At 43.4% G+C, this 17,863-nt stretch overlaps 1 protein-coding gene across 10 annotated transcripts in view; it reads right to left on the reverse strand.

The window, feature by feature from the left end:
• Positions 1-17,863, reverse strand: part of FGFR2 (fibroblast growth factor receptor 2) — a 136,211-nt gene that overhangs the window by 50,842 nt on the left and 67,506 nt on the right. For all 10 annotated transcript variants that reach the window (XM_064488494.1, XM_064488496.1, XM_031461878.2 and 7 more), the window contains 2 exons: positions 12,059-12,228; positions 1,398-1,521 (listed from right to left, as the gene is read on the reverse strand). In XM_064488494.1, coding sequence (XP_064344564.1) covers positions 1,398-1,521; positions 12,059-12,228 — 294 coding nt within the window. The remainder of the gene's footprint in view (positions 1-1,397; positions 1,522-12,058; positions 12,229-17,863) is intronic.

The raw sequence follows: 17,863 nt of genomic DNA on the forward strand, positions 1-17,863 counted from the left end.
TATAGACTCTCCATCATACAAAAACCTTTCAAATTTCACAATAAAGTGTCTGAATAACAAATGCTACTTTTTCACTGAATACTGCAAATGGAAATAAAGATTATATCATGCTTTCTAAGGCAGAGTTTCTTATGGATTTAATTTAACTTGATAGGAAATTAAAATGGTTTTCTATCTAATTTTCAGTTAACCTAAAACTTCAATTAACTTCAAATCTATGTAGTGCGGTTAATCAAGTTTTTGCAAAGTATTTTAATGGCTCTTTGGGCAATTCAAGTATCTATGGGGTCTCTCTCCTCAAGAGTTTATATTTTATTGAAGGAGAAGAAATGCCCACATGTGAAACAATACTAGGGACACGTGTGCAGGAAATGATGGAGGAAAAAAAGGCTTTGTTTATAGATACACAGTGGGTGGGCATGAGTTTGTGCAGTTAAAAAGGGTCACATTAAGGTGAGATGAATCAAGGTGAGCTTTGAGCTGAGACCTTAGCAGGAGCCAGCAACCTGCACGTGGAGATGTGTAAATCGATGAGGTCACCCACAGCAAGGATTCAAGGACAGGCGGCCCTACGGAGAGTCAGGGTAGATGACAAAGAGAAAAGATGGCTTCTACAAAGATCTCAGCCCACCATCCCACAACGAGACACATCCTACACGTAAGTTTATCAATCTCCCAACAAGACAGAGAAGCATTCTTTCTTCATCAGTTACAACAAAACCCATCATAATAGACCAAACTTGGGAAGACATTCGAGTTTCCAGGATAAGCTATGTGGACTCTTAAGATATTTCATTAAAATAGCATATTTATCTCAACACTTTGATTAAAAGGTATTCATAAGCCCATAAAAAACTATCTTTTCATAGAAGAAATAGCTTCTAGGAACAGACATCGAACTTGTAGTGCCCAATGACTTTCTTCCAATGTAACTGAAAGGTCCCTTAATGTTAACCTTCCTCCAGCCAGCTATCAGCTCAGTCATTATAATGACTTTTTCCTTTGCTCTACAGTCAGCATTCTACAGTTGCCCTTCTTTCAAAAACAACATTCTCCTACAGCCTAAGTGTACCCTTTCCCTGCGCACACTAACATTCATTAGAGTAACCTCAGCTTCCAGAACATCGGCACATCTCACACCACATCCTCGTGACGTAGGGTGACGCTTGCCCCCATGGGGTTTATGCATAACACAGAAAACCTGGCTAATCAGGGAAAAGAAACACTGTCAAATGATAGAAGAATCTTTCCCAAATGACAGCTTGTGTTTAGAAAAAATGAAAACAAACCAATTCTCCTCAAAGTATAGGGAGGAACAAGACTCACTTTCATAATTTCAAATGAGTCAGGCTGCAGCAGGCTGGCGTCCGGCTGCCACTAGGGGAGAAGAGACTCACCAACAACATCGAGGTGGTACGTGTGATTGATGGACCCGTAATCATTCTCCACCACACAGGTGTAATTCCCTTTGTCGGACGGGACCACGCTTTCCATAATAAGGCTCCAATGCTGGTTTCGTACCTGAAAATATAAAAGTAAAGGTAGTCTACTGAACAATCTTAGTACAGAATACCAGGTGCTTTGCTTTCTTGATTTAAAAAGAAGTTGAGGGAGGCAAAGAAGGTAGAAAAAAAATTACTTGAATTCTAAATTTTCCTTGTAATAAGTACTCAGAATGGTGACAAAGGAAAACAATAATTATCACCAGGGCAGATGTCTGGCTAGCTGATACTGACGTGTTCAGATACCAAAGAACGTGTGGAGAGGGTCTGTCACTGTCACAGGTTGGAAGGTTCCCCCAGGAGCTGCCAAAGGGCCGGGAAACCAGAACACTAGCCTGCACGGTATCAGTGTTCCCGGGCAGGTGAGCTCCCAGACTGCTCATCCACTGGGAACCCTCAGCCCCTCCAGCACCAAGGAGCCACGCAGAGCCCACGCCAGTGAGCTCATCCTGTCTGCCAGCCCCTTGCCCTGAGTGCTCCTTCCCACCTCAGCTAATTTAACCTTGACTCTCCCAAGACGCCACAAGGCAGGTGCTGATATCGCTCCTGGAGCCTTCGGGTTGAAGGCCTCTCAGATCTTTCCCCACAGCCCTCAGAGGCAGTCGGGACATCTCAAGAAGTTTCAGCTGAGAATAGAGTCTGGCCTCTCCCATCTCTGGTGGTGACTGAATAGATGCTACAGGTTTCTTAGAGATACAGGCAGAATTCCAAATATGGGAGCAATGAATCCTTAGGAAACTTAAGTTGTGTATCTATCTGTTTACAAACTCCTTGAGACTTTTCAAAGATAAGGAACACATGCGAAGAGAAGTTATTGTGATTCCCACCCCAGTTCTGTCAACAAGAAAACAGGCTAGATTCTAATATTCCCACCTTGCTTTTAAAATATTTCAGTAGACCCAGCTTTTCAAGTAAGCATGATTTTTCCTTATTAAGACCAAAATGCAGGTTTCATCTTTCAGGTTCATGGCTTTAATATTTCTCTTCCAATCCAAATCATTCTTTCAAGGTCTTTTAGACAAGGCATTCTGGAAAAATGGAAAGGCCAAAAAAAAAAAAAAAAAAAAGCCAGGGCCTATGCATCTTAACTATCATTTCAGGAATTTCAACTGACCTTCTGAATGATTCCCTGAGCACTGCAAGTGTTTTCTGGCTTAATCACATAAAACCCGATAATGCCAGCAGAGCCTTCGCAAGCACACGAGTGATTCAAGGAACTAAATTAGAGAATAAGAGAAAATCATCTCATGGATGCTCCGTTGTAAAAAGAGGAGGGCAGAGCAGCTGTCCACGTTGAACAGCAGAGCCGACAGAGGTAAGTGATTAGAAGAACACACTATAGCACAACTCTTCGTGTCAGGCGTTCAGTTCAGCACGAGCCATCACCGCAGAGTGGAGTCAGGGATGCTGAGTCCAAATACAAGATCGCTGCTCATCACTGACAGTCTTAGGGAGGACCACACGGGTGAAGGCTGGACTCCTCTTAACAGAGCACAAGCACTGAATTAAGACTGAGTTCTGGGCTGTCACTTTGCTTCGGCTGCTGTCTGAGACTGACGCCCCCAGTACAACCATGGAGGTGGCTGCAGAGTCTAACGTCATGGAGCTGGTGGTGGGGAGATCATCTGTCATGGGTGACATGCCTGCCAGTAAGTGAATTCAAAGGCAACAGACCTACAATGGAGTTTACTCTCTACATTGGCAAAGACTTGCTTTCTGCTCTTGGCTGGGCCACAGACTTTTACGAGAATCAAAACAAGAGGCTATGTTTCCTCCTAGGTGGGACAAGCACCTTCTTGGTAGGAATGTATAGAAGGAGTGTTCAGAAGGAGGACAAGATGCGGATGCTAAAATTTCCAGGGCAAGGAGAACTGTCTATCTAAATCCTGGCCCCCTGGGGGCTACCCAGGGGCTGTAGGCTCAGAGTGTGGAAAAGGCAGGTACTAGCTCCTTGATTTAACCACAGTGGGACCCTCCCTCTCCCCAAGTTCTCAGAAATATCAGGAATGGGACCCTGGGGCCTCTGAGGAACCAGTCACGTGGACGGTAACTGAGGCCCTAACGTCACCAAGCCACGTAATCCAGCATTTAGCCCTGCTGTAAATATTCAGTTCTTTGAGCCCCCTCTCAAATGTCATGCCCATAAGCCCTTAATCATGGCTAGTGCCTGACTCTGGACCCTTTCCAAACTGTCAATGTCTTTCTTGTGCCTGGATCCAGATCTGGCACAGAGCGTATTCCAAATGGAGCTGACCTGAACCACGCAGGGAGGGCAGCGTCTGCCGCGGCCCGAGACATTAAATCTTGGCCAGTGCAGCCTGGCATGCCGCTGCCTTTTTTTTTTAACCCGAGGGCACATGGTCAGCTCCAGCCTTTCGCCGGGGCTGTGGCATTCCACGGTAAGATCCCTCTCCAAGGGCATGTGTTCCCTGAGTGTTTACTTCCTAGAGATGCACTACAATAATGTTAATACGTCAGCATTTATAAAATGCTTTCCCAATGAGAAACACATTTACCGAACAGGGTGTTTCTGCCCCTTCCAGGGACCTTGGTACTCAATCAACAGTGCCCCACACAGCCCTGTTAATATTTATTTTCTTACACCATGGCTCCAGGATTTGATTCCTTGACATACCACCAATCCCAAATTTTATGAGCTGTGGCATTTTCCGAACGGATGCCCTTGGTAGCTGCCAACAGGGAGACAGACACTTTTGCAGGGGACATCCTACCATTAACTAGCGGTTGCTTAACGACAAGCTACAAACAGTAACTCTCCAAAGATGGGGAACAGAGGCGCAAAGATCTCTGTGTTTTTATAAACACTCTGTTTCCACGCCAAGATTCAGTGTAAACCTAAAGAAACTGCAAAAAATGTTAAGATGTCATCTTCAACACGGTTTTTCTCAATTTCTCAGCTTTTTAATGCTCGGTTTGGTCAAATAGCACATAAACCACCTTGGCTTTCACAGAAGAGGGAATGTAAATACCCAATAAACATATGAAAAGATGTTGAACCTCATTAAAGAGAAGGGAAATGCAAATTAAAACAATGATGAGACACTGTTATTCACCAGCTGATTAACAAAAATTAGAAAGATCAACGTCATTGAGTATTCGGTGACGGTGGGGGGGAACAGAGACTCAAACTGAGAAGAGGAACAGCAGGTGAGAAAAACCCTTCTGTAAAATAATTTGCTATATCTGTTAAAATTAGCAATGCACATTGTTTTTCGGACCCAGTTAATTCCACTTCTGGAAATCAGGCCTACACAGAAAATAGCACGATTACTTCAAGGCACATAACAGGACTGATGCTTCAAGCATCAGTTTGTAACAGAGAAAACTGGGATCTATCAAGAGGAGACTCATTAATAATGAAGAGTTTATTCCAAAAGAAGAGCATACAGTCATTAAAAAGAATGAGGTATTCTTATGCTCAATCCTGGTAAAACACTATTAATAGTTATTGATAAATAAAACAAGTAGCCTGAATACAATTATATATACCCCTGATTTCATTTTGTGGAAGAAAAAAAAAAATACACACACACACAACCATATAGGTACCCATAGGCCCGAATCTGTAAGCATGACTTGTAAACACACAGGTAAAATCAGAAAGAAAATATATTAAATCATTAGCAACACACTTTATATAATTAAGTAGTGGGATTACGGATGTTTACTCTTTGCATTTTCACTTCTCAAATTTAAACAGATATCTCGCGCACGCACAACAAAAAAGTGAAATAAAACGTCTCTCTCCACCTCCCTCGGGCAGCAGTCGCCCTGCAGCATCTCTGACTTCTCCGGCCTGGCCGACTGAACACGGAAGCCAGGGAGAGGAGAAACCCTGCATCAACCGACACAGCGCAACTCCTTCCTTTCATTCCTGCTCAGGGCCAAATCTTTGTGGAATGCATCAGTATTTTTTCATCTGCCAAGGACCAAAACGAGAGAGCGTGGGGTTTCAAAACTATGTTCACTAAAGACTTTAAAAAAATACACTTCAACGCTGCAACCAAGCCAACAGAAGCTAATAGCCTAAACTCTCTTACTTGTAATAAAACTGAATCCACAAACATTCCACCTGCTGTCATTCTAAAGACAAAAGGTGGCCCAGACAGGTTTCTTTGGAATTCCTGTTACCTAAAGCCTCCCGGTTGCATGTTAAACCCCCAGCCTTCAGCTGACAACTGGGAATGTCAACTGAGTCTGTGTGACACCAAAAGGTGAAAGGTGGGAGGCCAAAGACCCAGCTGTCACCTGGATGTTTGCTTTCCACGTTGCAAAAAACTCTGGACATTTCCAAATACCCAGGTGTTTGATAACAAGCAGAATAAATATCCAGAAGCTGGATGGAAAGTTTAGCTCTGGGCCAAGGCGATGAACGCTGTGTTCGTATGATGGTAATCCTCCTTCCACCAGCATCAGGGCCCAAATTATGGAGAAGGACAGCAATCCCTTTACACCCTGGGCTTTATAAGATGACCCATGAACTACAGTTCAACACAGACTAGTTGTTATTAGAATGCATTAAAACCTTACTATCCCACTCCAGACCCCTATTTTCAGCTGGTTCCTGGGGGACTTCAAACCATCACTCCAGGATGTGTACACACCACCTGAGCTTACATGTGCCAAGGGCTGTGGCACCAACTGCTGCCTATCACCACACAGACGTGGAGGCAAATAGCTGTTTAATGCTTCAACTCCAAGAAGTTTGCTTTTCAGGAGGTGTCTGAACAAGAGTTGGACGAGCTCTGATCTTCAAGGATCAGTGGCAGAAACTCTTCCCTCTACTCAGTAAACAGTGGACCAGGGGAGGTGGGAAGTAAATTACAAAATGCAAGGCTGTTCTTAGATGCCTGTTCCCTGGCGGTGCCCAGAAAGGTGCATCCACTGCCTTTTGAACTTAACTCAAAAAATTTCATGGCCTTCCTTAAAAAGCTAAACAGAATCACCGTGCAATCCAGCAATTCCATTCGTAGGTATTTATCCAAAGGAATTGAAAGCAAGGACTCAGATACTAGTCCACCAAGGTTCATAGCTTCATCATCCACAACAGCCAAAAGGTGGAAAACACCCAAGTGTTTATCAACAGATGAATGAATAAACAAAATGTGGTATATCCATATAATGGAGTATTATTCAGCCATAAAAAGGAATGAAGTTCTAATTTATACTATAACATGGTCAAAACTTGAACATACTAAGTGGAGTAAGTCAGACACAAAAGGACAAGTTTCCTGTGATTTCAAATATATGAGACACCTAGACAGGCAAATTCAGAGATGGAAAATAGATTAGAGGTTACCAGGGTCTGGGAAAGGGAAGATTAAGTAATTAATGCTTAATGGATACAGAGTTTCTACTTTGGGTGATGAAAAAATTTTGGAAATAAGTGGCAAATTTTACATTATACTTTTACCACACACACACAAATCTCACCAGGTCATGGAAGCTAGAAGAACAGCGTCACACCACCAACTTTGCTCTCGACAATATACCTTACACCAATGGGTATCTGTATGTTCTTGGGAAGCCATTTACTCCTTCAGTGTTTTTCATTTATTATAATGGTGGGCTTCTTTTTTTTTTAAATAAAACATGGAACCACCATTTGAAGAAAGCAGTTTAATAAGACCATGAACTTTGGAGCAAAAATTGCCTGGGTCCAAAGGGCAGCTCCACCACCTAGAAGCAACATGACAAGCCCCATCTCTAAAACGAGCAAAAGAACAGCGCCCCCTTCCTTGGGCTGTGCAGGGGACAGAGCGCCATGATACACAGCAGGCACCCAGAACAGTCAAGACCCAGGTAAGCGGTCAGTACATGTTGGTGAATCCCAAATACACCTGCTCTTCATCACAGAATGCTCGATCTGGGATTAAAGCAGAAATGTCTTGACTGAAAAAAATCTCAACAAAGTATATTAAAAAGTATATTCATAGTGATTTTTCCAAACAAACATCCTTTGGTGTTAAGCATAACATTTAATAACTTAGAAAATATAAATCTAACCAAGGCATCAAAACAACCAGTTTTGTTGTCACTATAAGAAATTTTTTTGAGTTGTCTTTTCTCGGACCTGAAATATACTTGGAATCTAACAGTCCATACTCTACAACGCTTCTCTCTGCCGAGGGGCTCCATGAGAATTCTAACCTCTCGGATGCCGTGGGCTCTTGTGCCAATTTCAGGGCCATGCTGAGGGAGAGCTTCATCCCGTGATCTCTCTTGGTTCTTATGCAGTTAGTTAAGTGGCATGACAGTGGTTTTTAGCAAAACTCACCTCCTCTATGCTAAATCATACCTTACCTAGGAAAGAGTTAGGGATTGAGGTAATCTATTAATTATCTCAGTCATCTTCTTACTCTTCTACATTTGATTGTAATAACTATTCAGAGCCCTAGTAAATATCCAGCCTGAAAGGCAACCTCTGTTAAAAAGAAAAATACATGCTGTTGTTTAAGATGAAAAATGGCTGATGCTGGGTTATGGTCATGCTACTAAATCACAGGTTTTAGTGCTGGAAAGGATCAGACGATGGAGATTTCCTATCCCACCTTCTCATGTTAAGGATAAGTGATGTGAAGCCCAGAGCTTAAGCAACTTGCCCACTGTCCAGACTGATGTAAAAGCCCAGGAGTCAGCACAATTAGGGAGATATAGTTTTGCTTCAAGTCATGCTTTGTCATTATAAATAAATTAATAACATCCAGCCAGCCTTTGCCCACATACCAAGAAAAACAATAATTTGACTCTTAATCACCTAAGAATGGCTCAGCATGAGTTCTTTGATAAATAAGACTGAATCACAGGACACCAAAGAGCTCTATGGGCCATTTTAATTAAAATGAGCTTTCTGTCCTAATTCATAGTTCTCTTTGACTTTGTTTTGGTTTTTTGTGTTCCTTCTCCCTTCAGTGGCCACATATACATAAAGCAGCAGACCAGGGCCAAAGTGCCCGACCCAGAAACAGGCAGAAGGGGCTCGACAGACAGCTGGGCCACCGGAGCATGACCACGGTTTATGGAATTAGATTTATGAAGAAGGGAAAAAAAAAAAAAACCACAGAAATAACACATTTGTTTGTGGAAACTTTCAGGTCCTGCTTTCTGGAAAAATACATCTTGGAAAACTTGACACTTTGCTTCTTCATTAAATAAGCAGGCTAAGGGCTGGCAGTGAGGGGAGGGGACATTTAGACGTCACTCTGGCCCTTCAGGTGACAATTAGGTCTTGCTTTGGAGTAAAGGGCTACGGAATGGAAACTACAATTGTACGAAATGGTTCCCTCACGTCAGGTGATCGGAGGCACGGTTCTTTCACCGTGTGTGTAAGTAACAAAGCAAACGTCAGAGGGAAACACCCCCCGTCAGGACCTTGCTCCCTGCTCTGCCCCTGTTCAGGCCCCATGAGCCAAGGTGGGCAGGAGGGTGTCAGCCTCTGTGACCTTTAGTGACTTCACGACCTGGGGACCTAGGGAGGGTCTAAGACATCATTAACAACGCTTATGCTTTAGGTAACTATGCTTTCCCAAGAGATGATGGATCTCTCTTTTTCCCTTTCAAGTCCCAGAAGGCCGTGGGGCTCAATGGAATTTCTGAGTGTCCAGTATTCCCAAAACAAATGCCCGGCACGACAACTGTTGTGAAAACCCCTTACTGAATCCAGGCTACCTCTGCATTGTTGGGGCGACCACCACCCCACCCACCAGGCCACTCAGGCCCACTGTCCCAGCCTCTTTCTCCAAAGAGAAAGCCCCGCCAGACAAGAGATGCACCCTCATCATGGCCAGCCAGCACCCCATGTTCCTAAGAACGTGTGGTACTCCCCTCCCCTTCGCCCTTTTCATTTAAAAGCAAAACAGATTTGAGATTTTTGTCCCCACACGAATTCCACTTCTCTTTCACTCCAGAAATGACTCCAACATCAAACAACAGAAATACTCTGGTCATCCGTGCCTCCTTGGGGAGAGGCTAACGGTATTCTGCTGGAGGTTCCTCGTTTTGCTTTTAGAGCATAGCTGCTCTTCATTTAGCAGAATGTTGTCATCAATAATCAAAACTGAACTGCACCTGTTAAAAATCAAGCAGCATTTTCTCATTAGGCACCTTTAGTCTTTCTGCGTGTTTGTAATCACTAATTCAGATTTGCAAAAAAGCTCCTTACCCATAATAATGATGTTGGTCCTATTTATTTTGAGACCAGGAGTTTCTGGAGGCTCATCGACCCTTTGTACTTATTTCCAAGGCTGTCTTAAGGAAGGAAATGAGTTAACCACCAGGATTTTGACCACCATTCTTATACTTATGTTGTATTTAAATAAATCATTGGAACTGCATCAATTATGTTTTCAGAGAACATGTGGTGGTTAGAACAATCCCAGGGGCCCTGATTTGAGGGGTTTAACTCTTCCTTTACAACCAGCATCACCTAATGAAATCTTTGTCTATTCATTCTTTAAAAAAAAAAAGAAAAGAAAGAAAAAGGCCAGCCTCTGATTTCACTGTATCAGTCAAAGAACTGAACAAAGAGACAAATCATCCTCCACCTACTATTTCCACCAATGAGCAGGAGTCATGGAAGACAACTCCAGGACTTCTACTCCACAGCTTCAAAGGCATCCACCTTCCATATGGGCTTCCCATCTGTTTCACACACAAACTGCCTACACGTGCTCTCAGAAATTTACTCGTAGGCTTTCCCAATTATCCTCTGGGTTTTGGCCTCTAGAAAGTAATTTTTCAACGTTAAGACAAAAGTCAAAAGTCCTTGCAGAAGAAATGACTAACGCTCTCAAGATGAGTTACTGGGGATGGTATTTCAGGAAAGGGCTCCAGGACCTATTATGCAGAGAGAAGCATTTGAGCACAGCACCAATGGAGGAGGGGCTCACGTGCCATCTAAAGTGATGATAGCATGTTAATACAGGTGAGAGGTACACCAAGGAAAGTCTTCCTGGGTATCACACTGCTGCCACCAAGAAACCCTCCCCTACTTGGCTCTTAAGGACCTAGGGCCTGAGTTAATGAATACTCTGTTGTACCCACTGTGCAGGTTTCTCTGATGCTTCCAGTAATCCCCATGTCCCCTGATACACATGTCCTCAGATAATCACTGTTCTTGGTGACTTGCTTAACAGTAGAACCCATCAAAAGTAGTGGGATGGCACTTCCATGATTAGGTTACAAAGGCTGTGACTTGTCTTCTTCAACCCTTCTCTCTGGCCCGTGTTGTCTACTCCCCATCAGGAAGCCAGCTGCCGTGCTGTGAGCCACCCTACGGAGAGGCCTACGTGGCAAGGAACTAAGTGTGGCCTCCAGCCAACAGCCAGCGAGGAACTGAGGCCCCTAGTCCAACAACCTGCAAGGAAGTTAAACCTGAAAACAACTACAGTGAGTGAGTCTGGAAGCAGATCCTCCCCGGTGACCCTTCAGAGGAGACCCCAGCCTTAAACGAGGCCTTAATTACAGTCCTGTGAGAGGCCTTGAGACAGAAGTCCAGCTTAGGGGCACCTGGATTCGTGAGAGAGTCAATGTTGTTGTTTAAAGTTATTAGGTCTTGGAGTAATTTGTTACACAGCAATAGGTAACTAATACATCTGTTCATGTTTCAAATGCACCAAAGAGTTTCTCAGTAAGTTTCCTTAAGTCTTCCTCATATACTAAATTCAAGTTCTCCCTTTCCACACTAAATGATTTGGAGAATTCACATCACTCTTTCTGAGACAACTCTCCTTCAAACTCAGCCCAGAATCCTTTTCTGATGTTCTTCATCTTAGTACCACAAGGAGCCAACACCACTGCTCCCTGCACATCCATGGGACCACACATTCTTCTAACTTCACCCATATCAGTGTCCTGATTGCCAGTTTTTTTGCCTGCCTTTCTGTCAGACAAGGAGCCCCAATGAGCTAGTGCAGTGCTCTGCCCAGAGCCTAGGACGGTCCCTGCCTGAAGGACACTCAATTGACATTTGCTGAATGGATGAACAAAGGCATAAACAGGCATCTTCAGGGAGATGGTTGTCAATTGCAGCCTCAACCAGAGTGATGAGACTGTATTTCACCACATTCTGTAACAGTCTCTTCAGAATCCTTGAGGATGGAGGACAAGGAGATTGCCTCTGTCATCTTGGAAGCATTCTCTCTTAATAAGTAATATTTCACACTCCAGTCTCTCATCCAAGTCCAACCACTATTCATACAATCCTCCTTGAATAGGGCAACTGTACTTACACTTCTCAAATTCTGCTCCAGTTTTAGTTTTACAGACCATAAAACATATAGAAAACAGACTCTCAACTTTCGACCTTTCTGTTATTAAACTCTCTTCATACAAAGAACAATGTAAATGGGGATTGTACTTTACAATTACATGCAAGTCCAGGAACTTTCTAGAAATATCAAATATTGAAGCAATCAATTATGATAATTACTGACCTTTTAAAAAAAATTCCTTCTAGTTTCGGCTAACATTTGACTACTTAAAAAACGAAGAAATAAAAATTTAAGAAATAGATTATTTTGAAAGCTTCATTCTACCTTATAGCCTCCGATGCGATGTTCCTGCTTAAATTCCTTCCCGTTTTTCAGCCACCTCATAGTTGGTGTTGGACTCCCCCCAGCTGGACAACGGAACTTGACAGTGTTGGCTGCAGGGACGGCGTGAAGCCGTTTTTCCATCTTTTCCGTGTTGGTCCAGTACGGTGCTCCTGTTTTGGAAAACAACATCATAATGTATATGGATGGAGAGCTTCATACCCATTATAAACTCCTGACAGGTAAGATCACTTTATTTTGTAAGTGAATGACCCAATGTTTTCAAAACCTTTGGGTAATGTTTACATTAGGGAAACATTTTCTGAAGTCTGATCCAGCTGGCCTCACAGAAGGTCCCTGGAGATGGGCTGCTGGATAGTTCATGTCTATTAACAGGGAAAAAAGTGTTGGAGGTACCTTCTCACCCTTGTTCTCAGTGCCAGAATATAAATTCAAGAATCATGGTTTAAAATGCTACTTTAGACACACAGTGACAACAAATACAATAATAACAGCAGAGTCCTCCAAAAATATATCATTTTAGATTGCTCCGCCTATGGAATGATTACATTTACACCTAAACAAGTCATGCTAAAAAGTCAACTTACCCATTGGCACTTTACTTTAAAGGGTAATCAATAGTATAACTTATCATCTCAATAGGATAAAATAATTCACGGAGGCATCGTTAATTTCACAGTACTTTATATGACAGGCCAACAAACCATATTACTAAACATATTTCAATTTTTTTAATGAAAAAAAGGTTTTTTTTTTTCCCTCTCTCCAATGGTGGTTGTGAACGTGGTAATTCTACCACCACGTCTAGGGGTATAACTTAATAGGCGTCTCCCAATTAACACTAAAGATAGCCCTCAAAGACAGGGGTAGTAGTGATTTTTTTAAACCCAAAGAAGGAGATAACTTTTTGAATTACCAAAGGAAAGACATTCTTTCTAAATAAAAGTTGTAACATCAATCGGAAATACAGCCACAAATTCTGCAGGCCTGCTAATAACGGCGCATGACCACTATTGACTGAGTCCTTCTTATTGGCAGATGTGGCGGTAAAAGCTCTCACATGTTTAACACATTAAAACTGACAATAATCCGAGGAGAAAGGCACTGTTATGATCCCTGTTTACAATGGGGAAACTGAGTCACGGAGAAGTTACATAATCTACCCCAAACCACAAAGCTAGGAAGAGGCACCACCAGGATTTGAGTCAAGGCAGTTGGCTGGATTCCAGAGCCCACTGTCTCCCCTACTTTTCACGGCTAGTAAAAACCGGCTTCTCCAAGGCACTGGAATCCGTATCTTTAACCTCTCTGCATGGAGGCCTGGAGTCCAGGACAGACAACCTTGACTGAAGGCACACTGCCTCCTGCATTACTGCCCAGGACTTCCAGTGAAATCCTGTACAGCGATGTAACTCTTCACATGTATGTTTCTGTCTGAGCCACCAAAATCCCCGTGTTCCCGTCTAAAGCATCCATCAACAGGGCCATAAACATTCTAAAATATTGTGGAACCTTCTAGAACACTGAAATTCTAAAAGACTGATCCACTACTGCTTATTTCTGGTGCAGGCTAGACTGAGGAATGGCACACACACTCCACAAACCAGAGGCAAAATGGGCGTACGAAGGGGCTTTTGTCTCCGATGCGGATTTAGAAGTTTCCTGCTCAGTTCTGTGGATGGTGCAGCTCGTTCCTGGGGAAGCGATGCCCTTCACTTAACAGCCAGGCTGTTAATGGTAGAATTAGGAAGTGGAAAAACCGCTTCCAAAACACCCTACCCCTCTTTGCCTCACCCTTGCTCTTGAAACCTGCTGTAAAATGCAGAGCCGGGATTTCTTAACAAGGACGGTTGTGTCTTCTTTATCCTTCTGCTGATCTAAGTGTCAAGGTAGTGGGGTATAGGTGGTGTCGACATGATGCCAAGACAGAGCAAAGTGAGGCCAAAATTGTCAGTCATGCGTACCAGACAGAGAAAGACCAGAGGGAACGTGGAAGGGGGGACAAGGGAGAAGGAACAGGGCTGCGTTCTTTTGTCTGAATCCAGCTGCATCTGTAATGAGTAAGCAACTTGGTACCCACTTGACTTGGGGTGTCAAACGCCCATAACACACCTATTCTTTTGAGGGTTCCCCAGGGAGTACCCGATTCCTATTTATCGCAAGTCTCCCAGGGTCTGGCATATGCTGAAACAATTTCAATCACCTTTCATTTTAAAAGCTTCTACTTAGAGCAATCCATCCACAGCCACGAAAAAAGAAAGCATTAAGAGCCCAAAATAAGTAATGAGCTTTGTCACTACACAAAGACTTTTACAAATCGGACCTAAATGAAAAGCATACCTCATGCTGTCAGGTGTCTGCACTCATGTCATCTGTTTGAGTAAACACAATAGCCTATTCATGTGAATTAGCTAAATATTAATGTAGTAACTCTTTCAGATAGCATCAATTACGGCTGCAATGATCCTGTGGAATGTCTTTTCTTTTTTACATAAAAGAAATCAATAGATAAGTGCGCACGTACCATTAGGCATGCTTTCTACATTCCCGAGGCCGAAAAGTAGGACTGAGCTTTAGGAACTAGGAATGTGGCTCTGTTCCCCTCTCGCTGGGCTAAGCTGCTGGGTGAGGCTGTAACCCGCAGGGGATCACCCCAGACCACATGAGCCCGGACGGTCCTGGCCTGTGGCGACAGCGCCCTGGCAACCAGCACCTTTTTCTTGGCGCCTAAGGAATGATTTAAGGACAAGGGTGAAAGAATTCTGCTGGAATTTCTGGCAGGTAGCCACTTCCCCAGGGTGAAATTTCAATCACCCAAACTGCACCTATAAAACCTGCTTGTGCAAAACAGACACACGGCCATGTTCCTCATCTAAAGTCTCAGAGATGGCAGGTGGGCGGGGCGCCACAAAATCTAATCCACGATGCAGGAACCAATCACTAACATGACTATCGCTCGAAACCCGAATTCACAACATTCGCCTTCCCTGAATAATGATAAATCTCGACTCAACAGAAAGGGCTGTCAAGCCAAGTTTTCGAGGTTCCACGTGTGGCAGTGTTGGGTCACCCCCAACCCTTTATCCAACCTCACTCGGGGTGAGTGCTAAAAGTCACACAGGCACAATGTGCTTTTGTGATGAAGACTTCCTCTACGATGCCAAGCACACGAATCTTTTTAAGAGCATGGTGCTAGAGGGGGAGGTTATTTTATTATTTTACAGTGGCTCTTCCTGAAATAAGCTAGTTTTATGCAAAACTTGAAGAACCTGGAAGAGCTACAAAAATAATCGCACTGTAGGCACAGCCCTGCTGTGTCGCCGCCATCAATGGCCCCATGTCCTCTGCAATCTCTTCCTGTCTTCAATATTTCCGGCTCTGCTTGCAGTCTGGACACATGGGAAGGCCAGGTCCCTCCTAAGAAGGACAATGGAGCTGGAGAGAAATAGGGAGAAGGCTCCTGAAAAGCTTCTCTGCCTAAGGAGTCATCTTTCATCCCAAGGCTGTGAACCACATTAACAACCTTCATTTGGAGAAGAAACTCACCGAACAAATTAATGATCTACAAAGAGATGACCCTAACACACAGTAGGTGCTCAACAGGGATGGCCAAGGTCACACCACACTGCTTGGAAGACATGTATGACATCAACTTGGTCTTCCATAATGTTAGGGACATAATTAATAGAGAAGGAACTGTGGTATAAATCCCTGATGGCATTAAAAAAAAATGTATTATACTTAGGAGTAAATAATTTGACCTGGAGGATCGGTATGGCCCCTTCTGCTCTGACATCCTCAGATCTCCTGATGCAGCAGAGGTAGCAAAAGAAAGATGTACTTACTCATAAAATACTAAAAACAAGCAAGTGAAAGGAACAGTAAGACCCAGCCAAAATAAACCAGTAAAATCCCATCACCAAGGTTTGGCATACCTACTCATTATCATGTTCTACACTGAAACAGGTACTGTACACTAGGAATAATGCTAAGTAAGTACAATTTTAATTTAATACAGAAGTCTCAAGATGCGGCTGGCTGAGCAGATTAAGGAGAAGATTCATTATTCCATCTCTGAGCCACCTCTTGGTTATTTATGCGTGATTCCATCAGCAGGGTGTTTCCATAATGAAAAGCACACTCCCTCAAGGTCTGCTGACCAACAAGAGTGGATCACCTGGACGGTGCAGCCTGAGTCATCTTCAAACCATGGAGCAGGAACTCTAGTGTGATGGATGGATGGATGGATGGATGGAAGGGTGAACCAGAAGGACAACTATTAAAACCCTGAGCTATAAAATGAGGGAGTTGAACTGAATGTGCTGATAAGGCCCCTCCCAGTCCTAACATTCTTTCCAAGTACCTACATTCCACACAGATACTGATTCTGTCAATAAATGGCCAGATAAGAGGATTTATTTTGACCCTGCAATTTAAACTTCAGGGGAAAACTTGGGCTGTTGAGCCCACTGCCACAAAGACTCTTACTTGTCCCGACACTGACATCTAAGGTTTACGGTCTTTTTTCCTCCTCTCTCTCTCTCTAACCAAAAAGAGAGGCTACAGCCCAGCAGTTTAAAGGAAAAACACAGAATCATATTACCACTGTACCAGAAGAGACCCCAGTGACCATCTGGCCCAACGGCCGGTGTGGTCAATGTCATGCAGAAAGGTTAAGTGACGTGATCAAGGTCGCACGGCCAGAGGCTGGGCTGAGGCTAGACCCAAGTCCCCAGCTCCCTGAGCAGAGCTCTTTCAACCACTCCAGACTGCCCTTTGAACTCTCCCATGGAAATTAAGTCAAAAGCTCAAGATTTATGTGCGCTGTGGCCACTGATGACTGCCAACTATATTTTTATTGGTGCAAAAATAAAAAAAATAAAAACACAGCCTGTTTCAGCTCCTAGATTAAGTCTCACAAACTCCCCAAAGCTCCACTAAGGCCTCTGTCTTAAGTCTATAATTAGGGCCTTTAAAAATATCACTAATCAGGACATTTCAATGCTTTGACCCCTGATGAGGGAGGAGATGTCTCTGAGCGCTCCATCCCATCCCTCCCGCAGACTGCAGTTCGTCTGTTTTCAGTTTTGCATACAGAAAGAGAAAGCAAATCCAACAAAAGATGGAGATGTGAGTGGAGGTGTGACTGGGGGGGATGGGGATTTCTTTATCTGAGACATCTCATTAAAGCAACAACATGCTGAACAGCAGGTCATTTGATAAGAAAGACATTAAAACAACCAGACAAGTGACCCACATGTGAAGTGCCTGAGTCCCCTGGGAGACCAGCTGCCCGTGGGAGTTCCCACGATCTGCCTTCAAAAGAGAACCTTCCAGTCGCTGGTGATGCTGTTTGACCAGAGGGGAAGCCGTGAAAGAAAGGATTGTCAATCCGGCCGAATGGATGGAACACCATCACCAGTGTTTGTGATAAACAACCTAGCCAATGTATGATGAGGTTTTCATTCCAAAGACATTTCAAAAAACCATAGGAAGCTGGTGCATTTTTTAAAACTTTGTTTTCTTCAATTCCTGGCAACTGCAACACAGTGAAAAAAACAGCATTTGCCAACTTAGACACAATCTCTACCAAGTAAAATCCCAATTATAGCAAAGGTGACTGTGAATTATTACTATTAGCAGGACCATCAGTGAAAGTTCAGAATCTCAGGCCAAGTACCATCATTTTCCCTCGTTACTTCCAAAAAACAGACAGAAAAAAAAAAAAAATTGCCTTCTCCCTGACGCAGAGTACAGGCAGCTGCAGGTCTCAACAGGAATAAAACC

This window comes from Camelus dromedarius, chromosome 8 (assembly GCF_036321535.1).
Source record: "Camelus dromedarius isolate mCamDro1 chromosome 8, mCamDro1.pat, whole genome shotgun sequence".
NCBI classification, from domain to species: domain Eukaryota; kingdom Metazoa; phylum Chordata; class Mammalia; order Artiodactyla; family Camelidae; genus Camelus; species Camelus dromedarius.